At 41.0% G+C, this 23,331-nt stretch overlaps 1 protein-coding gene across 1 annotated transcript in view; it reads right to left on the reverse strand.

The window, feature by feature from the left end:
• Window positions 1–10,755: 10,755 nt before the first annotated feature.
• TTN (titin) overlaps window positions 10,756–23,331 on the reverse strand; it is a 278,672-nt gene continuing 266,096 nt past the window's right edge. The window contains 9 exon segments of the mRNA XM_043577187.1: window positions 10,756–12,105; window positions 12,238–12,540; window positions 13,082–13,235; window positions 13,339–14,030; window positions 15,164–15,320; window positions 15,447–21,061; window positions 21,199–21,792; window positions 22,165–22,470; window positions 22,607–23,182. Coding sequence (XP_043433122.1) covers window positions 11,807–12,105; window positions 12,238–12,540; window positions 13,082–13,235; window positions 13,339–14,030; window positions 15,164–15,320; window positions 15,447–21,061; window positions 21,199–21,792; window positions 22,165–22,470; window positions 22,607–23,182 — 8,696 coding nt within the window. The 3' untranslated portion in view covers window positions 10,756–11,806.

The following is a 23,331-nucleotide window of genomic DNA, read 5'->3' on the forward strand; positions in this document are numbered from 1 at the left end:
TACCCATCCCCTCCCCTTCCCCCCCACCCCCATCAACCCTCAGTTTTTTTTCAGTTTTTAAGAGTCTCTTATGTTTTGGCTCCCTCCTTCTCTAACCTTTTTTTTTTTTTCCTTCCCCTCCCCCATGGTCTTCTGTTAAGTTTCTCAGGATCCACATAAGAGTGAAAACATACGGTATCTGTCTTTCTTTCTATGACTTATTTCACTTAGCATCACACTCTCCAGTTCCATCCGCGTTGCTACAAAGGGCCATATTTCGTTCTTTCTCATTGCCCTGTAGTACTCCATTGTGTATATAAACCACAATTTCTTTATCCATTCATCAGTTGATGGACATCTAGGCTCTTTCCATAATTTGGCTATTGTTGAGAGTGCTGCTATAAACATTGGGGTACAAGTGCCCCTATGTATCAGCACTCCTGTATCCCTTGGGTAAATTCCTAGCAGTGCTATTGCTGGGTCATAGGGTAGATCTATTTTTAAGTTTTTGAGGAACCTCCACACTGTTTTCCAGAGCGGCTGCACCAGTTTGCATTCCCACCAACAGTTCAAGAGGGTTCCCGTTTCTCCACTCCTCGCCAGCATCTATAGTCTCCTGATTTGTTCATTTTGGCCACTCTGACTGGCGTGAGGTGATATCTCAGTGTGGTTTTGATTTATATTTCCCTGATGAGGAGCGATGTTGAGCATCTTTTCATGTGCCTGTTGGTCATCTGGATGTCTTCTTTAGAGAAGTGTCTATTCATGTTTACTGCCCATTTCTTCACTGGATTATTTGTTTTTTGGGTGTGGAGTTTGGTAAGCTCTTTATAGATTTTGGATACTACCCCTTTGTCGGATATATCATTTGCAAGTAACCTTTCCCATTCCATTGGTTGCCTTTTAGTTTTGTTGATTGTTTCCTTGCAGTGCAGAAGCTTTTTATCTTCATGAGGTCCCAGTAGTTCATTTTTGCTTTTAATTCCCTTGCCTTTGGGGATGTGTCAAGTAAGAAATTGCTGCGGCTGAGGTCAGAGAGGTTTTTTCCTGCTTTTTCCTCTAGGATTTTGATGGTTTCCTAGGCATTTTAATGTGGGTGTATACGCAGTCACTCAGATTAGCTCATTGACAGCAAGGTGGCACATCTGTATGGTGCAGCTGGTGACACAGAAGGAGGTAACTCTATATATCTTCACAGGTACTTTCTGTGTGTGACAGCAGAATAATTTTGACCTCTGCTGTTGACCTGACTGACATTTATTTTGGCTCTTTTATTTTCTTTTTACTCCTCCTTTGCAAGGGACTGTGAATTGACTGCCTTTCTTTCTTTCTTTCTTTCTTTCTTTCTTTCTTTCAGATAGCTAGAATGAGGCCATTTTCTTTTGAAAGGCAGTCCTAGGCTTTCTAGTGCTTTTCTTTAATCGTGCATACATGAATGTGTTTGCATGTATGTCTTTACATATAGTTTCTTGGTTGTGGACCATGAGACCTGGAATCATTTTGTTTTCAGATACATACATACAGCTTTACATTTGTTTTCACAATTGATTTTACAAGTTTACCTACAAAAGATAGAACATGTTTGCTGGAGAAATTACTATGACTCAGTCAAAATAGAGTTGTATTGTTGTTTGGCAGCAATCAAAAGTGTGGCCTAGAGGCAGTAAGCATTAAGCATCCAGATTTCTGTCTTGGAATGTATACATGGCCATGTGATTAAAACTTTATTTGACAAATTTATATGGTAGATGAGCATACAATAAATGTCTTTGAAGTCTTACACCAGAATCAGACTGTAGTTGAGTTAAATAGGAAATTTCTAGACTGTGCCCTTTTCTGTGGTATTTGTGGTTGCTGGGACTTGCTAAGTTATGCAAGTGTTCCAGCACGCCCAGAAGACTGTCTAGAGTCCCTTGCTACGATGTCTAATTTTGGTGAGGCTTTACAGTACAAGTAATATATACAATTGCTGTTTGGCTTATTTTTTGTTTGTTTGTTTTCTTGTTTTGCAATGGTTGGCCAGAGAGAAATGTGTGGCAATAAATACCTGTGGTTTAGTATTGTGACCATGGATGGCATACTGCCTTTTTTTTTTTTCCTTCTGTGCCAACTCTGATCAGTTAGCTGTAGCTTCCAGGGATTCTGAGTTTGAGGCTAGGATCAGCAGAGAATAACCCACCTACTTGATTAATGATGCCCGTCATGGGTTTGGTGGTAAGGTGTGGGGAATGGTGGCAAGGGTCATCCAGAATACAGGGAAATGATTGTGGTCTGACTTTGCATAACTTTGCTACATTACATTTTTTTAAGAACTCAAAGTTGAACAACTCATAATTGATTCCTTGTTTTAAGTTTACACTATTATACTAGGATGAACTTAACCATATGTATATATTTTCAAGGCAAACAAAACTAGCCATCGCCTATTCAGGCCAAGTATATATGTGTGCATAAGTAATACGTACCATTCACTTACTAACATTGCTTTTGTGAGTTCGAAGACCTTTGCAACCTTGACATTGGTGCTCAGGAAAAAAGACCCCAAATAGTGCCATACTTTTAAAAAACTTTAAAAAGTATGAGTTTAGCAAGTGAAATTCGATAGCATACCAGTGTTTTATAGAAGTCACCTTTTGTGTTTCATTGCCCTTGGTCATCTCTTGAGAGACCGTTTTTTAGTTCATCTGCAGTTATACCTAAGTAGCAACCCTCCTTAGATGAGTTGTCCTTTCTCCTTGCTGCATTTTTAAAATAGAGGCCATGGTTTTGGTGCAGGGGGTGGGGCAGATGTGCAGATTGAAACTTTTTCTTTCTTGCTTTTATGAATCAGGCCACGTTGGCCACACAGTGTCCTTGAATATGGCTTGAGTCATGAAGCCTAGCAAAATGTACCGGTGACCTACCATTTTTTGACCTCATAACAGTATGTTTTTGGGGGACACATGGCTTCCTTTACCATAATGTTTGTATCTGTATCTGCATCTCTCAGACTCAACTCCTGCAGGTGCCTTTCTTTCTTCTGGAGGAGAATGAAGGGAGTGAGGGAGTAGATATAGTTTTAGATGAGGTTTTTAATAGTTCAGATTCATTACTAGCTTGACCAAGAGAATAGGAAAGACTCACTGTGTGATTTTTGCCTCTGGTTTTCAAAATTCTGTATGTTATTTCAACCTTTCCTTTCTGCCAGCTCTGAAGAATTCATGGTTGTATGTTATGTTATAAAAATCATGGTTGAATGTTAAAAGTAAATTTCTAAGAGCTTTCCAATATTAATCTAGCCAAAGAGAAAGTCACAGGAACTTTGCTCATCCTACCTTTCCTTTTTTAAAATTCTTATTCACTTTATCTTTTTGTCCATTTTTTAATGGCTCAAACAAAATAGAAAATTGAGATAAAATTGACATATAACATTATGTTAGTTTCAGGTGTTTACACATAATGACTTAATATTTGTAACTTTTTCTCCGTGTTTAATTAATAATGTAGAGTCTCTTATAATAGCCTCCCCAATATTTCCATATTTGGTGAAACTGTTTTAGAAAACAAAAGAATCACTTGGGAAGAGTGGAGAGTTCAAGAGGGAATTTAAATTTAAGATAGCTTAGGGGCACCTGGGTGGCTCAGTTGCTTAAGTGGCTGACTCTTGGTTTCAGCTCAGGTCATGATCTCAGGTTCATGAGCTCTAGCCCAGCATCAGGCTCTGAGCTGACAGCTACTGAGCCTGCTTGGAATTCCCTCTCTCTCTCTCTCCTCTCTCTCTCTCTCTCTCTCTCTCTCTCTCTCTCTCTCTCTTGTTTCTGCCCCTCCCCTACTCACCCTCTGTCTCTCTCTCTCAAAATAAATGAATGAACATTAAAAAAATTAGGATAGCTTATATATTTATCCAACTTAAAAAATTTGTTCAGTCAATATTCATTGACTGCTAAGTGCCATTTTGTTAGCATTCTTATTTGCTGTATAATTCTTGAGTGCACTGAAAACTCACTGCTTTATTTTTAATAGTTTAGATAAATTGACTATCTTAAATTTAATTGGCTGTCCTAAATTTTCACTTCTTTTAGTTAACTAGTTGAATAGTATTTATTATTCACATTTGCACACCAACTATTATTTTACCTAAATGCAAATAAGCAAGCATTGGAAAATATCACGGTCGTTTTAAAACAGCTGTTTCTTTATGTATATAAATATTATTAAAAACATAAGCACCTGATTTTTTTGCTTTTGAAATGTTTTTATTTTGGGTTAGTCATAACTAATACACATAATGGTTTTTGCAACAAGTTTGTGGGTACTTAATGAACAATTTGTAACTTTAGAAGTTAAATAAATTGGAAATACTGAAAGTGATAGAAAAGCTAGTCTCTAAAAAAACTTAATAACCTAATAGCAAACATGGCTTTAGATTGATATAACTAAGCACTTTAATATTGAAACATTTTCAGAATAGGATTTTTGTTCCCAGGGGAAAAATAAACTTGATTTTAAAATATATGTATACTTCGTTTTTTTTTTTCTCTTCCCAATGCCAAAAGGTGTACTCTCTATTTTTGTTATGAAAATGCTGCTTGTTTAAAGTATTGTAGCAATTTTATAAATCAATAAACAGAACCATGTTAACAGCGTGGGGGAAGCTTTAATAAATTTGCCATGTCACTAAGAAAATTTAAGGGCAGCATGTTTTGAAAGTTTAAGGAAGGGTAACTCTTTGCTTTTAAAATAATGTGACAGTTGGTTTGCTGCACACTTAAATGTAAAATCTGATTGGCTAAATTAAAATTAGTGGTGTGATGTGAGAACAAATTGTAGGAGAAGTAATAGTTGACCTTTAAATGAAAACATTAAGTGGATCACCTTGTTTGGCTAGATCAGGGGTTCTCCACCTTGGCTGTACATTAGAAATCCCCAGGAGCATTCAAACTTCCTTATGGTTGGCCCAGACCAATTACAGCAGATTTGGTAGGGGTGGACCCAGTTCTTGATATTTTTTAAAGCTCCCCCACAATTCCAATGAGTATCCAAGGCTGAGAACCACTGAGCTAGGTGGAAGCTCTCACTCCTGATTGTTGTATTTAGGAGGTATATTATATAGCATTCAAGTTTGGGGCCATCATCTAACAGCCAGAAAGTCCAAACATTTTTCAGGTCCTTAGTAGCATGGCCTGATGATCAGCAGCATTGGCTTCACTTGGAAGCTTGTTGGAAATGCAGAATGTCAGGCCCCTACCTCAGGTCTACTGATCCCCAGGTTATTCTCAGGTATTTTGGAGGTGATATTAGGGTAAATGTAGCTCTTGATACATCCTGCCTTCAGCTTCTGTCTCTGGTTGTCTGTCCTAGGTAAGTTGTGATATTTTCATACAGGGTTGGAAAATGAAACTAGTGCTGTGTGCTCACATCAGCAGGTTACAAGCTAGAGATGATTTTTCTGATCTGGAGCACATGTAAAGGAAATGACGCCCACTATGACCATCAGCACCAAACTGCACTCTCCCCAAAATGGGGAAGAAAAAGACACTGAAAGAATGGTCACTGGGCTGAAGGCCATGTGTGCCCTTTCACTCCCTGCATACAGCTTTCTTACGTATTAAGGAAAAAAAGAAGTTATAGTCCTTGCAAGAATACTTCTTCATACACATCTTTATTTTGATAATTCTTCTCTGCAAGAGAAAGTTCCTTTTAAGTAAGAAATTTACTCATCCCAGTCTCAAATGGAAATGAAGAAAATCAAATCCTCCAAATGCTCTGGAGTGTCTGTCCAGCACCCAGCTCTCAGAAACCTCCCTTATCATGGCTGCGGTCCCCTACCTTAAACATTCCAGGAACTCTCAGCTGGCTTCCCTGTGTCTAAACATGCACTGAGAACAAGGCAGATTACCTCCTTCCTCTAAAGTTGGAAAGGTTCTTTTCTATTATTTCTTCAGAGCCCATAACATGGTTTACAGAGAGCTTTGGCTCTCCCATCCCTGTCTGTTCACGTGATATGTTGGGTTAGATAAGCACCCTATTTCCAGGTTTGGAATTGCAGATGGCAGTGAAGGGCTCTAAGCTTTCTGAGAAGAGGAGTTGACTACACTGGAACTGAGAAGCCTCTTTATGGGGAGTGACCTGAGGGGATTTTGCTGTCTGCCCTACCCTGGAACCATAATGACCCTGAAAGTAGAATAGAATCCTCTTCTCTCTAAAGAGGCCCTTCCTCTTGCCCTCTCGCTCTCCAGCAGGTTTGAATTTTGGTGTTGTGAAAGGGTGGCAAGACCACACTAAGTGGGGACCTGGGTTTTAGTTTCAGCTCTGCTACTATGTGACTTTGGGCACGTTATTCAAAGACCCTGGGTCTCAGTATTCTCTCCTTGCAGCTTTCTTTCTGGTGAATATCTCCATTAGGGGCCCCTTAATTGTGGTCCTTCCATTTATTAGGGCGTCAGCCTCCCATCTGGTCTTGGCCTCCTGGACCTGGTGATGTCCCTTCTCTGCATCTTCTTTGAGTTGTTCTAAGCAGGGACATAAGGGTAGAGGAGGTACCCAGCCTCTCCTATAGATGGTGGTGAGGTTCTCAGCAGATTGGGGGAGGAGGAGTACCCGTGGGCCTCACCTGACTACAGTGCCCTTAGAACTGGCAGCTGTCAACAAAGAGCTGATTTTGTTCATGTGTTAGAACTGCAGGGAAGAATTCTGTCTTCCTGTTCCTCTCGAAGTCTGAGACTGGTGTCAGAGAGGGTCCCCTCAATATCCCTAGAAACTCCCCCTATAAGTCAGGATATTTGTACCTATTACATCCTTCGCAAGAAGCATTTGGCATCCTGAGCAGCAGAGCTCTGGAAAGGTTTTCCAAAATGGGGCTTATCACTGCCTCTTTCTATGGGGAGCTATGAGTATTTCTCAGATAGAAGATGCCTTGGCATCTATCTGCCTGTTCCCTTTGAAACATGTAGGGCAGTATTTCTTAAACTTTTTGAATCACTGACATCTTTAAAAATGAAATGAGGGGCGCCTGGGTGGCGCAGTCGGTTAAGCGTCCGACTTCAGCCAGGTCATGATCTCGTGGTCCGTGAGTTCGAGCCCCGCGTCGGGCTCTGGGCTGATGGCTCAGAGCCTGGAGCCTGTTTCCGATTCTGTGCCTCCCTCTCTCTCTGCCCCTCCCCCGTTCATGCTCTGTCTCTCTCTGTCCCAAAAAAAATAAACGTTAAAAATGAAATGAAAAGTAGGAGTCATGTCCCTAAAAGATACACATAGGCATAATCTCGGTATGCTTATGGACCCCTAAAGATACGGGATAAGCATGAATTTCCGGTTCGGAGTCCTGACTTTGAGGACATGCTGCCTTTTCCACAGGATTCCTGACAGATTTGAAAGCACTGGTATGTCTGCTGTCTCCTCTTACTTGCTTCTTACCTTTTCTTAAAATGTAGTAGGAGTGAGTGGGAGTCATCCCCATGAGCCACATTCTCAACACGGCATCCTCAGGGGAGCTCAGCTTGCTGGGCTGGACTGTCCTACCTCTCCACTGCCAGTTCCACGGCAGCAGTCATTGTCACTGGGAAGGCCGTGGGCACTAAGGTGCCCTCTCTTCTCCACAAGTTCCCTCTCTCCCACACCTCTTATGTGCCCAGAGAGTCTACAAGCCTGGCTTTATTACTGTATTCTTAAGACCCCAGACAACCTTAAGAAAGACCTTTCCATGAATGGTTATAAAGCCCTGGAGCCTTAATAATAATTTAATTTTAATAATTTACAGGACCACTATGGGCTAGAAATTTGGTGTTAGGTCAAGGTCTTCCTGTGAAGTCCTCCTTCCTTTCCAGGTAGAAATAAGCTCATTGATGTAGAATGGCAAGCAAACATCATAGCTTTCTAAGAATAGCTAAAGACTTGTAAATCTAAAATTTGATCAAGTAAGTACTTTGCTTGAATCTTTCATGCTCCTCCTTAACCTCTTAGGGAAAAGCCCAAACTGTATAATGTTTCTGAGGCTTTTTGCAGTGCTGCCTTTCCTCTTGCCCCCAGCCCTTCAGAAGCTATTGTACCAGCCTTACTAATCATTTTTTCTACTTTTTTGAAAGCCTCTGCAGGTGCAAAGGTCCTCTGCTTGGAAAGCCCCACCCTGCTTTTCCTTATTCTGCCCACACTTTAGGTTGAAGCTTTGACAGGGAACTTCCTCTAACCTGATTGTTCTGCATTTCTCTGACTGGATCAGATGCCCCAGCGGTGTGGTTTTGAGCACTTTTTTTTTTTAATGTTTATTTTTGAGAGAGAGAGACAGAGCATGAGTGGGGGGAGGGTCAGAGAGAGAGAGAGAGGGAGACACAGATTCTGAAACAGGCTCTAGGCTCTAAGCGGTCAGCATAGAGCCTGACACAGGGCTCGAACTCCAGAACGGCGAGATGATGACCTAGGCTGAAGTTGGATGCTTAACCAACTGAGCCACCCAGGTGCCCCTGGAGATATATATATATATACACACACACACACATATATATATGTATATATAATATATAATGTATATATATTATATATACATATATACATATATATTATATATGTATATATATAATATATATATTAACCATAGCCACTAAATTTCATTTCTTAGATGATATCCAATTCCTCCTACGAGGATGTAGTCCTGTTTACACCTTCCATGTTTCAACCTGCCATAGCCTGGCTCAGCCTGCATCAAGTGCAGCACCCGTGAAAACTGTTCCATCAATTAAGTTTAGGAAGCACTGTTCTGGAGAATCACAAACACATTTAGCTCATCAAAGACTCTGAGAAGTCCTGCATAAAAAAGTACAATTATCCATGTCCTAAGTTTATTTGGCTGTGAAACACTTTTTTTCAAAACATCTACCAACATCCTGAGAAGAGAGTTGGGGAAATATTGACCCAGAGATACCAAAAGGCATAAAATTAAGCTTTAAGCCTTCGCTTTTTATAACCTTAGACTAAAAATTGATGGGCCAATCTGTTTTTAAAAATTCTGTTTAGCACTCTTTCCTCCTTTTACAAGGAAACTAAACTTTTTCTGTTTGAATTTTTCAAAGTTATATTTGGGGCAGAGTAAACAAATACAAATTACTTTCTCTTTTTTTGGAGCACTATCATAAAACATTCTTGAATCAGTCTCCATAGAGACCATCATTTGAATATGTTATTTTACCTGCTGTTTGTGATTTACCTCTCTCCTTACCTCTACATGGCTCCTCTATATAATCAGCTACTATTGAAAACAGGTAATAAGTTCACGTGGCTGCCCCATGTTGCCTGCCTAGGCTGCTGCTTCTGCTAAGGCATAGAGGTCAGACCTTGCCTCTGGCGCAGGTGTTCTTGGCTAGCTAGATAAACCGGTGCTCCTCCCCTCTCCCCTCCCTCAGTGCCTGCCAAGCCTTCGAGCTGCAACTACAGGAAGTATGAAATCTTTGCAGCATGAAGAGTTCTCCTGAGCATGGACTGTAGTACATGTGAGGATATTAGCATGTTGGGGCTGGGAATCATCCTCAGGAACCACCAGTAAGTTCTGCCTCTTATTTTAAGGTAAGAATAGGCATTTAAAATGGTTACCTGACATAGTGGATGCTGTTGGTGCTACCCAGATCCCCCAGGGTACGTGTACCCCACTGGGTTTCTTGAGTGTTGGCTGTTTAGCTACCCTAGTCTGCAGAGACTGCCCTGGTCAACAGGTACCCCTCCTTACCTGGGAGATTATTTCCCTCCCCACCTTCCAACCCCCCAAACTCACAGCCTGTAGCTGCTGGCTGGTAAGGGGGTACAAAAGGTCAGCCCCCTTGTTCCAAGATGGAACCAACTGTGGTACAATTTATGTTCCCTTGTGGGATAGGGCTGATGTCCCCACTGAGAGTCTAGCTTAACCTTCTTCCTCTGTTCTGCTTCCCTCACTCCCTTTTTTTCTGAGATGAGATCAACTGCTTCTGTAGGAATCCCTGTCTTGGGCTCTGTTTCTAGGGAATCTGACTTAAGACAGAATACTGGCTGAATAAATTAAATACCCCAATTTTGTTTTAGAGAATAGAAGTTGACAGTATATGTACTTAAGCTTTGGCCACTTGTATTGACATTTAGAAGGCAATTGTACTTACATTTAAGAGGTAATTCATTAGGCCAGTAATCATCTTTATTGGTTTACAATTATGATTAAAGTGGATAAATACAGATTTTTCTGGCACTAGGTATTTTATTAAGTATAGAATAATTGTTTAAAAAAGCATGGTAGGAGTGTACCATTGAACATGTGTTTTTTAGTTTTGAGAACCTTTATTCTGTCTCAACTTGGAGTTGCAGTAGGGGATATGGATTCAGTTGCACAACATCATTTTCCCTGAAGTTATCATTTTCTCTTGACTGCCTTCCTTTGAGGGATAGGGTCTGTATTATCTTGCTCAGTTTTGCATCGTTCCCTATGGTGTCTAGCACAAAATAGTGTGAATTGTAGATGTTTGGTATTTTTGATGGATTTAGTTGAATGAGTTCCCATAAAAATATTTTTCTTGATAAGTTTAAAAGATGTAAGCTGTTATTTTGGTTTTTTTTGTTTATTGACTTTTGAGGATGAATTTATCCATGAGAATCAAATCTATGCTTTAAAAAATGTTGACTATGTCCAACACAATAATTCAAATATTTGCTTTAAGGAACCTATCGTTATGGGCCATTTTGAACCCTATCGTCATGGGCCACTTTGCCTGATCTGTGATCATTTCTGTGATTTGTTCAGTCATACTCCCCAACCCTAGGATTTCCCACAAAACAACCAACCACACATTTTGAGGTGCAGATAGCTTGCTTTATTTTGTTACTATTTCTCAAGGAGGTCCAACAATTGTAACTAATAATCGAATTTATACCTGCATGAAAGGAACTACATCAAATTGACATTCTGGGCAGTTAGTAATCTTGCAGTTGTTTTTACTTTAACGACAGCTTTATTTTGTTGTTGTTCTTTTTTTTTTTTTTTTTTTTTTTTTTTTTTTTTTTTTTTTTGCTGTGGCTCATTGCTTAGTTGCCCCAGTTTCTCAGGTTTCAATTTAAATTTAGAGCTACCACACGAAGGCATTGGCTGCACCCCAGAACCTCCAAGAGTTGCACTGCTCTGGCAAAGGAATACTTGAATAGCTTGGTGAAATGAAGGGATGGCCAGGCGATGTTACTTTTCCAAGCTATCCCCGCATTCTCTATGGTCAGAGACAGTGCAAAATGAGCGAACAAAGTGTTGGCCGTTACACTCTGCTCTGGTAATATCTAAGTCATAATTTTGAGTGTGACAACATCAGAAAATGTAAGACGTTCAAGTGTTGCTTACAGGAGGGTAAATGCAAACATCACCAATGCCTTACATTCCTGATTCAGTAGGTATTGGTGCACATGTCAGGTTACACACATGGCATCATCTTTTAGGTGGATAGGACATCTTCAGTGGGGAATTTCTCAACCCACTGAGGCATACTTAGACATCAACGTTATGTTGAGGCACAAAGATTGATTAAGTGTTGAGCAGGGTATTCGTTCCATAAGAAACTTTCTCCTGCCAACAGTTAGTTTCAAAAGTTACATTGTAAAATGTCATAAAATAAATGGTACAAAACTTTATAACCGTCAATCCGGCTATATACAGTATGTACATGTCACTAGAAAATGTATATTCTTAGGTCAACAATTATGAAAAGATTGAAATGTATAATTTTGAACTTTGACTCATTTAGGTTGATACACAACTACTTTTTCTTCTTTAATATTTACAGATCAGAAAGATTAGTCCATGTGAATCATGTGTGAAAGGTTAAGAATGAGTAGGAGTATGAGAGCACGGGCTCTCTTAAATAGATCGAATGTTTATATTCACAGTGGCAGAGTCAGATCCAAATTCATTCCCTAGACTAAGGGTATAAAGTCCACCATCTTGTTTCTGTACATCCATGATGATGAGAGTCGTCAGGTCATCTGTGTTTTCAATGTGGAATCTCCCGTGTTGTTCTTGATGTTGAATTTTTCTTCCACCACGGGACCATGTTATTTCCGGGATAGGCTCACCCGTAAAAGCACAGGCTACTGTTAAAACTTTGCCCTCATCAATGCTGATGTCAGAGGGCAGAGCTTCAATTTTAGGTGGAATTCCTTTATGGAACAACAACAAAAATGTTTTAGGAACTGAAAACACAATGATTTACTTTCTACTAAATTGTATGAACTAAAGGCTATACCGTGCTACTAGGCTTATCTACCTCTACCAGTAATTTCATTGCTCACCTCTTATGCCTGCTTTAAGCATTCTACTAGTTGAGCTTTCCAGTTGTGTCATACTAGATTTTCCCATAAAACTGCTGGAACTCATTTCTACAAAGGACTCTTGCATGGAGGACATGCTTTGGGCAGACATGCTTGCAAATTTCATTTCAGTCATGCTGCTAGCACTGCTGCTGCTGAAACTGCTGAAGGAGGCCTCCTGCTTAGAGGCAGACATTTGGACTGACTGAGACGAGAAGCTTCCTTGCAAGCTCGTGTCACCACTTGTCCTCAATACTACCTCTCTGGGAGGTTCTTCAACTAGAGCTGTGGAGCATAGCAGATACACAGTGAACATTGATGACATCTGGTTAATTGGTGACATCTGACATTGACTTGCAGAAATGGAAAACTTACACACACACACACACACACACACACAGTAACGTAACCCAAACAATTTGCTGTGGAAGCATAAGCAAATACATACATTTGTCAAGAGCTAGCTCAATGTCTCCAAGAAACGTATCTTTTATATTTCTATCATTGTATTACATGCAGGTGCTAGAATAACTGGGAGAAAAATGATTAGTCATATAGAAAATAATATAGATTTTGTGCATTCTGGAAACAAATGTAACAGGGCACTTGGTAGCTTGGCTTTGAAAGTTAATTTATCCACATATCTGTTTAGCTGTCAAGAAACTTTGTAAGGATGAGGGGAGACCTGTGCCTCTTACTCACGGAATTTAATAAGGCTCATCGGAGTTGGTTGTGCTCGGAAGACAAAGGCAAAAAAACAAAAAATATATAAAGGCCTTAAGCAAGTAAAAAAAAAAAAAAAAAGAAAAGGGAAAGATCTACTTACGAAGGACCGTTAAGGAAGCAGTAGCTGAACACTGGCCATGGAAATTTTTGGCCTTAACTGTGTACTTTCCACTGTCGCTTACTGACGCATTTCGGATTTCAAGAGAATATACATTTCTGGAGCGACTTACACTGATATTTGAAGAAACAGAAATCTAAAATGTAAGGGGGGAAAAAAAGAAATGTTTCTTTGAGCTCTTCAGGAATAGATGTGCCATTTTAAATTTTCTTCAATGACATATTCATAATTAAACTTACTGGCAAGTTGTTTTTAAACCATTCGATTTCAGGGGATGGCTCACCACTGATTTCACAAGAAAAGAGAACATTTTGTCCTTCATTAATATTTTGAGATCTGGGCTGTGAGATGAAGGCTGGAGCATCTGAGAGTTCTTTGCTCAGGGCCAAGTCATACTGACACTTGATGATCCCTTGGCTGGTTTTGCCAATGCAGGTGAGGATCCCTTCATCTTTGTGACCGGCCCGCTTGATGGTTAGGGTCTGATCACTGCCTGAGACACGGTATCTGTACTCTTCAGAGTTAGTGAGCTCTACTCCATTCAGTACCCATTTCACATCAGTGGCACCAGCAATGTTGGCTTTTAAGGTCACTTTCTGACCATCAGTTATGCTCATCTGAGTAGAAAATGCTTTAATCTCGGCATGTGTTCTGATTTCTTCCGATGCCTGTGATGTTTTAGTGATTTCCTCATGGACAATGGATTTCTCCAGAGAGGTTGCTTCTGATTTCTTGACTTTTTCAGAAATCTGAACTTTTGAAGCTTCCTCCTTGATGGCTAACTTTTCCTGAGATTTCACTTCTGACATTTTCATTTCTTCAGAAATGAGGGCTTTTTGGGAAATTTCCTCTTGGACAACCGCCTTCTTTTGTGATAAAACTTCAGAGGTCTTTTGTGTAGATACTTTCTGTGCCTCAGTGTCTTTTACAGCTAAAAAAGAAACCTCTGTTAGTTGTTAGACAAACTTAATTGGAAAGAGGTCCCACCCTTTACTCTTTTGTAGTTCTGCAAGTGAATAAATAATATACACACAAAAAAAGTTGTCATGCATGATTTTTGAGATCAGTGTAATGATTCTTTAAACTAAATTGAAGATAGTTCTTATGACTTAAGGGAAAAGTCTCAAAAGAATAGTCAAATTATTTAGGATAGGTGTGGATTTAGGAAATTTTGATTAATAAAAAAATTGAATTACGTTTTAGAAGATTGAAGGAAAGCAACCTAATTTTTTTTTTTTAATTTTTATTTAGTTTTGAGAGGGAGACAGAGACAGTGTGAGCAGGGGAGGGGCAGAGACAGAGGGAGACACAGAATCTGAAGCAGGCTTCAGGCTCCTAGCAGTCAGCACAGAGCCCCATGTGGGGCTCGAACTCACGAACCATGAAATCATGACCTGAGCCAAAGTCGGATGCTTAACCAACTGAGCCACCCAGGTGCCCTTGAAAGCAACTTAATTTTAACTGGGAAAAGTAATATAGCTCTTTTACAAACTGCACTGCTTTGGAAAATTAGCAAGAGTGAAAGTTTATGGAAGCAGTACCATTTTGTATATTCATCTGACTTTATTCCTAAATATTCTTGGGAGCAGTGGCTGCCTCTTTGGAATCTTAAATAATACCACATATAATTAGGTACCTGATATGTGCTTTTTATGCTACTATTAGGCTTTCTTTAAATACGTGTATTTGCGTACAAATGGTATTCTGGAATTTGGAAAACAGTTTTACTGGGTACCTCAGTCAGTTAACTGTCCAACTCTTGATTTTGACTCAGGTCATGATCACAGTAAGTGAGAAGAAGCCCCACATCTGGCTCTTCCCTGACAGAGTACGGTCTGCTTGGGATTCTCTCTCTCCCTCTCTGCCCCTCCCCTGCTCATGCTCTCTCTCACTTTCTTGCTCTCAAAATAAATAAATAAACATTAAACCTTAAAAAATGAAAACAGTTTTACTTTAATATTTGTGTGTGTGTGCGTGTGCATGTGCATGTAAGGGAGAATGTTTAGAAAGTTTCCTTAATATCGTTTTTCTGAAAAATATTGGTACGAACAAAAGCCAACCTACCTTTTATAGTTAATTTACAGCTAGAGGACACAGATCCAGCTGAATTTGTTATGGTGCAAGTATAAAGCCCGCTGTCAGAAGTATCAGTCTTATGAACTTCTAAGAAGAAAACTCCTTTGTCTTCAGAGAGTTTATATTTACTTCCTTGTGTAAGAGCCTGTAGAATGCAAGTTATTTGAGTGTTAAAAAGTGAGTTAAGTTTAAACATTTTGGGGAGATGGAGATGAGGGAAGAAGTTAGATTTTTAGGAGATACCATCAGGAGATAATTAAGAAATGGTTACCTTTCCATCCTTTGTCCAGATGACTGTCGGCCGTGGTTCTCCAGTAGCTTTAACTGAAAATTTAGCAATGCTGTCTGAAGAAGCAGTTGTATCCTGCAGCCCAGTAACAATTACTGGTTTGGAGGAAATTGGTTCAGGAGCTTTTGCTTCCGTTTTCTTGGTTTCTGTAGACTCAGCAGTTTTCTGAACTGCTTTCTTAGTTTCTGATGTGCTTGACACCTGCTCATGGATACTCTTAAAGGCTTGTCCTGTAAACTGGAAGTTAGTTTTGGAAGTTCCACCTTCACTAGATATTTCGCAAATGTATTCTCCACAATCCGATTCCGTGAGGTTATGGATCTTGAGCTCATAGGTACCATCTGCTGAATAATGAAACTGGAAATGCCCATTTTCCTTCAGTTTCTTGCCATCTTTATACCAGGTGATCTCTTTTGCACATAATGCACTACTTTCGACTGCACAGGTCAGCTTTGCAATATCTTTAGAAGCTTCAGCCTTCAGGGACTGAGTTATCTTGGGTGGGATGGAGACTCGGAGCTGCTGAGCTTTCTCTGTCGGTGTGGGTTTTGTCTCTGTGGGTGATACGGATTTTGGGTGAGAAGTAACTGGTTCTGGGGATTTCACTCGTTTTGGAGCCTTACTGGTTTCTGGAGATTTCACTCGAGGCTCTGGGGATTTGACTCTCGGTGGTGATGTCACAGCCTTTTCAGTAGCCCTGGCCTTTTGAACAGTCAGAGTAAACTGTGCTTCTTGCTTCCCTTCACTGTTTTCTACCACCACGCTGTAGTTGCCCTCATCAGAAGCCTGGACTGAAGAGATCTCAAAGGTCGATTTGTACTTTGTGGTGGTCACTTGGTGGCGGGCAGAGGTACTTATCACTTGTCCTCCACGCAGCCAGATCACAGTGGGTACTGGCTCACCATCTGTGTCGCAAGAAAACCTTGCGGACTCGCCTTCATACACGGTTATGGACCTTGGCTTTGTTAGAATTCTTGCGGCCAGAGTCGTCTTGATCTTTCTGTGTGTGGATTTTTCTTCCAGCGACTTTTCTTCTACTGCAGCGCTTTTCATTTCTGCAGAGGCGTGGTGTTCATATGCTAAGAGACTTTCCCTTGTCTCTGTCATCTGTGACTTCACTTCCCTGACCGAAGAAGAAGCTTCCATCTCAGATGTTTTCTTAAATGATGAAACCGCATACTCCTCTGTTCTTGTTAGCTCAGGGAAGACAGACCGGGGGACCTCTTCGTCTCTGCGTCGGGAAGCATAGGTGGTGTAATCCCCGCCTGTTACATCCAAGGTCGCGTAGTCTGAAGCCTCACCTTTGTAGTTGGTGCACACAGCACGGTATGTTCCACTGTCCTCGGTGTGACAGTCCAGAATTTCCAGGGTCAGGACCCCGCTCATGTTGGTGTAACGAATCTTACTGCTTTCTTGGAGTTCAACGCCATTATGGTACCATTTAACCTCGGCAGTTGGCTTAGACTGAACGTTTAAGATAAAACGTGTATTTTGGCCATATGGTACCCTGTGGGAGCGCATTCTCAGTGTGATTCGAGGCGCATGGTCCAGGGTAAAAGGCTGCTGACTCAAAACTTCATACATCCTTTCTGATGTCTTCTGAGTCTTTAAAGCAGCTTTCATGGACTCGTACCTGGAAAAGATATCAAATCTTGCAGACCTCTCAAATCTTGAGAGTGATCTCTCACTGGACACAGGGCTGGGGGAACGTGGGCGAGTTCTCTCTGGAGTAGGAGACCTTCTTTCTGTGTCCTCTTCATATTCCTCCTCTGGATGTCGACGTGGCCGGATCAGCTCAGACACTGGCCTCATTAACTCAATGTAGGTTGGAGACAGGGAACGCCGCCGCCTCAGTAGTCTAGACACAGATGAGGAGGACTCTCTTTGAGCATGTTTTGAGATTTCATATTCTTCCTCAATTTCTGTTATTTCTGTCACTTCTCTCTGTCGCCTGGATTTCTTTCTAGACTTTTCCTCCTTTGACATGTGTTCAAGCTCACTTTTGTATTCCGACAGTCGCTGAGTGGTAGTAACTGGGCGAAGCAACTCTTCATCTTCTTTCTCGGCCATGATCCTTTGCCGTTGTTTCGGCTGTCTGTAGGAGGCCCGGGCGTGCCGTTCCCGCAGTTCTGCATAACTTGTGCTAGTCTCCTCCTTCATGGGGATGTGATAGGTTGAATATCTGAAGTCTTTTTTTGTTTCCTCCACCTTGACATGAGCTTGTGGTGAAGAGTAACGCAGGCTAGAAAGCTCAAAACGTGGAGGGCTTCGGCTTGGTGGTGAGGCTGAGAAGCCTAATTCAAGCTCTTCTTCAAGACGCAGCCTCTCTTCCTCTGTCCTTTTCATTGCCAAGTAGTCATCAATGGGCAGGAGAAGTTCTTCATCTGACATGTCTCCAAGAGAACGTCTTCTAGGTCTGTAATAAAAGTCATAATCAGGAGAAGGTGTGCGGCGGCGTGCTGGTCTCACCATTTCAAGATCATCTTGGGACAGTTTGGGAATACGCCATCTAGGTCTGTATTGATCTGTAATGCGTGGAAGAGGCATCACATAGAACTGTTCCCATCTGGAAAGGCGGATGCGCTTGGGTCTTTTCTGTACAACTCTGTCAATTTTCCCAGGCATTTCATATTGATCACGTATCTTTTTGTACCATTTCATGTCAGACATAGGCACAAATTGCTTAATGCGTTGGTCTTCTTCTATTAGAGTCTGTTTGTATTTGCGTGGCTCTGGTACTTCATAAGGCATACGGAGTTTTCGCTCTTCCTTCTTTTCTTCCGTCTCAAGTCGGAATTCCCCTTTTACGGTCTTGGTGCTTACAGCTGGTTTGTAAAGGATGGCAGCTTCTCTCAGAGCCTCTTGGGCCACCTGGGTCAGTGGCACCTTTTCAGTGCCAGAAAGGATTTCCGCCATTCTTAGTGTCTTGTCAATTTGCTTTTGTACATGTCGTTCACGCTCCTCCTTACTCTTGAATTCTTGTTTGACATACCTTAGGCGTTCCACTTGTAGGTGAGCCTGGCAGCTGGTAGATCCAGCTGTGTTTGTGGCTGTGACCCTATAATAACCCGTGTCTTCAGGCAAAGTGTCCCTGATGTGCAAAGCATAATAATCCAAGCCTTCATGGAGAATTTCAATGTTAGGCCCAAGGGACAGTGGCTGACCATCTTTCTCCCATTTTAATGTTGGTGGGGGGATGCCAGACACTCTGATCTCAAAGCAGACACTTTGGCCTTCTTGGCACTCTGCGTTTGCCAGCAGCCGTTTGAACATGGGTCTTAAGGTTGTATCTGTTGGCGGTGGGTGTGGGGTTACAGTCAGCTTTGCCTTACAGCTGTCCTCACCATATTTGTTCCTTGCCACAACAGTATATTCAGCATCATCATCCATAGTTACACTGCTGATTGTTAACTGGTAAAGACCCTTGTCAGACTCAAAGGTGTACTTTGCATCATCATCACCTGGTTTGATTTTCTGACCTGACTTATACCATGTTACACGAGGCTCGGGGTGGACAGTTATAGTTACTCCAAACCGGACATTTTCACCCACATAAGCTGTCTTGTTATAGAGAGGCAAGGTAAATTCTGGTGGCCTTTCCAGAAGTCTCATTGTGTCAGTTCTGCGCTTAATTTTCTTCATGGTTCTACGGCAGTAATAGTCATAAGTTTCTCTCACACCTTTAACAAATAGCTCTGCATAAGAACTGTCTTCACCATAGTCATTGACTACTTTGCATCTGTAGGTACCATCATCAAATCTGGTAATGTCTTTGATGTACATGGTGGCTACTCCATCTGCATAGGTGATTTCATATTTCTCACTGTTCTCCAGCTGTCTGACTCCAAAGTACCAAGTCACTTGGGTAGACTGATCATAATTTTCAATTTTGCATACGTATTTGGCATATCCTCCTTCTTCACCAACTGCATGCATTATCTGTCCAGAAACAGGGCCAATTTCAATGGATGCTACTTTAACTTTAGCAACACTGACTCCCCTCTGAGATCGAATTGCACCGCCGCAAGAGATTCGGGCTGCTGACACAACCATGTTGAGGTCTTTCTTGATCAGAGTGTGGTAGTAACGCCGGTGTTTTAATGTTCTGATGACTTTAGTACTGACTCTTTCTATCTTCTGCTTCAGCCATGGATGCTGGAGTGCCTCAGATGCTGTCATGCGAGATTTTCTCTCTTTCACTAACAGCCGGTCAACAAAATCCATGGCTTCGAGGCTAATCTCTTTGAATGCTTCTTCATCAAAAGTATATTCGGCATTCATGATGTTCTCAATTATCTGTTGGTTAGTTTCTGCCAGGAATGGATTAATACCACTTAACAGCACATACACGAGCGTGCCAAGTGACCACATGTCTGTGGCAGTGCTGACAACATCATGCTGGTGGACTTCAGGTGCATAGTATTCTGGGGCAGTGAACAGAAGCCTGAAGTTGTCCCCTGGCTTCAGCTGACGGGCTTGACCAAATTCTATGATTTTAATGACGGAGCTCCTTCTTGTTTGGTAAATGATATTTTCTGGTCTAATGTCAAAGTGTCCAATATTATGACTATGTAAGAACTCAAGTGCTTCACAGACCTGGCGAACATAACTTACAATCTCTCTTTCGTTAAGTTCAAAAGCGCTTGTGTTAATGCGTTCAAATATGTCAAGTCCTGATATGAACTCAAAGATCATAACTAATTCTTCCATGCTCTCAAATGATTCGTGGAGGTATAAGATGTTTCTGTGTCTAGCAATGTTTAGAATGGAAATTTCCTTCTTTACCAAAACCTGGTCAGTCCCTTTGACTTTAACAAATTTGGCCATGTAAGTCTTCTTTGAGGATGTTTCAACACAACGGTGGACAATTCCAAATTGACCACGCCCAAGATCTTCAGCAATCATATATTTCTCATAGAGTTCCTTAGTTGAAGAGTGAGATGCTTTAGTCATGGAAACTTCCCTGGTTTCGTCTACCTCTTCATCATAGTTCATAGCTCTGGTCTTGTCTTCTTTGGTTATGGTTGGCTCTGAAGGCTCAGAAGGCTTACTCAGGCCAAATTTGTTTTCAGCTATCACACGGAACTGGTAGCTTGTTTTTCCAAATAAGTTGACCACGGTGTAACGTGTTTCTCGGGCCTGTCCTACACGGATCCATCTTTCTGCAGTAGTGGCACATTTTTCGACAATGTAGTTGGTGATTTTGCTGCCACCATCAGAAGCCGGCTCAGTCCATGTTAAGTTGACAGAATCTCGTGAGACATCACTAACTTTGACTCCTCTGGGTGGGTCAGGAACATCCGCCACATCCAGTTCAACAGTCTTCTGATCAATTCCAAATCTGTTCTTAGCACAGACCACATAGAAACCAGCATCTTTTCTCTCTACTCCATTGGGGAAAACAAGTGATGTGAAAGATCTTGTGACAATAACTTGGTAGTGTCCATTATTGTCGATCAGATCTTGTCCTTTCTGCCAGGTGATCACAGGATCTGGTTTGCCACTGAAAGGGATCTTGATGCTGACCACCTCACCTCGGAGAGCGTGAACTGCTCCCATGCCTTCAAGCGTTTTAGGCAAGTGTATCTTAGCTGGAACTGTATCAGAATAAAAGAAGAAAGAATATAATTTAGCAATACCCAACACTATTTAAGTGCAACAAACACCCCCCCACGAACCCTAATTAATATGTCATCTAGCACCAAACTGATGTTTATAGATTTGTAGTATTTACCTTCCACTTCCAAGGAAGCCGTGCCAGACACAGATCCCCCTTGGTTGGTAGCTCTGACTTGATAAACTGTGGCATCATCATCTGTGACACTTGCAATGATGAGCTGGTGGTAACCACCCTTAAACTCTTGAATTCTATACTTTAATCCATCTGCAATGATTTCTTTGCCTTGTCTGTACCATTTCACAATAGGTTTTGGGTGACCAGTCACTTTGCAGACCAGGGTAGCATTGCTCTGATATCTGACATTTAGATTTCTCAGTTCCTCTTTAAAGTGTGGCGCCTGAATTGGGACATCAGATTTAGGAATGGCAGGTTCTGATATTTCACTCCATTCACTTTCCCCACCTAGGTTTTCACATTTCACACGGAACTCATATTCAAGACCTTCAATAAGGTTTTGCACTGAAAAGACAGTTTCTCGAATTTCTTCTGTTGTCACAGCAATCCATTTATTCTGCTTCTTCTCACGTTTCTCAAGGTAGTAATTTCTAATCTTTGCACCTCCATCACTGGCAGGTGGCTTCCAAGCCACAACACAAGAATCTTTTGTGAGAGCAGTAATAGTTGGTTTGCCAGGAGCACTTGGCTTTTCTGTTTCAAAGAAACAAAAAGGATTTTAGTCATGAGGTGAAACAAGCAGCTCTATTAAAAACTTAGTTTTCAAAAATAAAATTTTATGAACTCCAAAGTTCTAAGAATAGCTATTCCAGAAAAACGAAATGGGTTACTTTATACTAAGAAACTTATCAAAACACAAAGTTCCTTTTTAAATAAGAAGATGGGGTTTGTTTTTGCCCTTCAAGATGTGCAAAAATTCAATTTAAATGGGATAAAAGGTGCTTGTACTTTGCCTGAGTCTTGACTGTTTCCTTTCAAAAGTTATTTCTATTAACAAGAGTTTTACGTAAAGATGGAATTTTGCCATATGAAGATTGTAGAGGTTGTACAAGAGGTTGTACTTACCGAAAGGACTCTTAATGATCACAACTGAGGCAACCTCTAGAGGGTCACTGATGCCAAAAGTGTTCTGAGCCGAAACTCGGAAGTAATAGCCAGCATTTTCTGTGAGGTTTACAATTCTACAGGTTGTCACTGAGATGGCTGAAGACACCAATTGCCATTCAGCCCCTTCCCTGGCCTCACATTTCTCCACCACATAGTTGGTGATCCAGGAGCCTCCATCATCTGCAGGCGGTTTCCAGCTGATCACTGCAGAGTTCTTCAATAGAGCTTCTATCACAATTGGTCCTGTAGGTTTGTCGGGTTTATCTGTTGGGAGAAAACACAATTGTAGTGGGTTTTTTTTGTTGTTGTTGTTGTTGTTGTTTTTGTAGTGTGTCTCCTGAGATCTATTTTTTCTTCAAAAATTAAAAAAAAAAAAAAAAACTAAACTAAAATGAAATACCTTGTATTTCTACATCAAGGATGGCATCAACTGTTCCAAAAACATTGCTGAGCTGAACTTTATATTTCCCAGCATGAGTCTTACGTTGGACATTCTTCATGACAAGATGAGTATAGTGCTCAGTGTTTTCAATAGTAATGTTTTCTGAGTTTTGCAAAAGTTTCTGGCCATAGAACCAAGTGATGGCAGGTACTGGACGACCAATGTACATAACGTGAAGTCGAAGTGTCGAACCCACAGCACCATAATACTTCTCTTTCAGTGGGTAACCAGGATGGAACTGCGGTGTTGCTTGTAGGAGAAGCTTACTACTGGTTTCTACCTCTCCAACCTCATTTGTAGCTATGCAGGTATAAACACCTTCATCTTCTTGTTCCTCTGTCATTACTGTTAAAGTATGTGTGCGTCCGTCTGAAGACATTTTGTACTTCCGGCTCTGTACCAGCTCCTTACCAAACCGGTACCATTTAATATCAGGAAGAGGCCTTCCAACAATCTGGCATGAGAGTTGAGCAGCTTCGCCCAACTTGGTGGTAACATCCTTCATTTCTTTGCGCACTCCTGGAGCCTCTCCAGCTGAAGGATATGAAAGATAATATTAATGTATTAATATTACTACCAAATCTGTAATCCTCTGTCCTTGTATATCAGGAATGAATTTATCCTTTTGACTAACACTTTATTAGATACCATGGTTTATATGTGAGTCTAATTCTTAAAAATTT

The sequence above is a fragment of the Prionailurus bengalensis genome, chromosome C1 (genome assembly GCF_016509475.1).
Source record: "Prionailurus bengalensis isolate Pbe53 chromosome C1, Fcat_Pben_1.1_paternal_pri, whole genome shotgun sequence".
Lineage (NCBI taxonomy): Eukaryota > Metazoa > Chordata > Mammalia > Carnivora > Felidae > Prionailurus > Prionailurus bengalensis.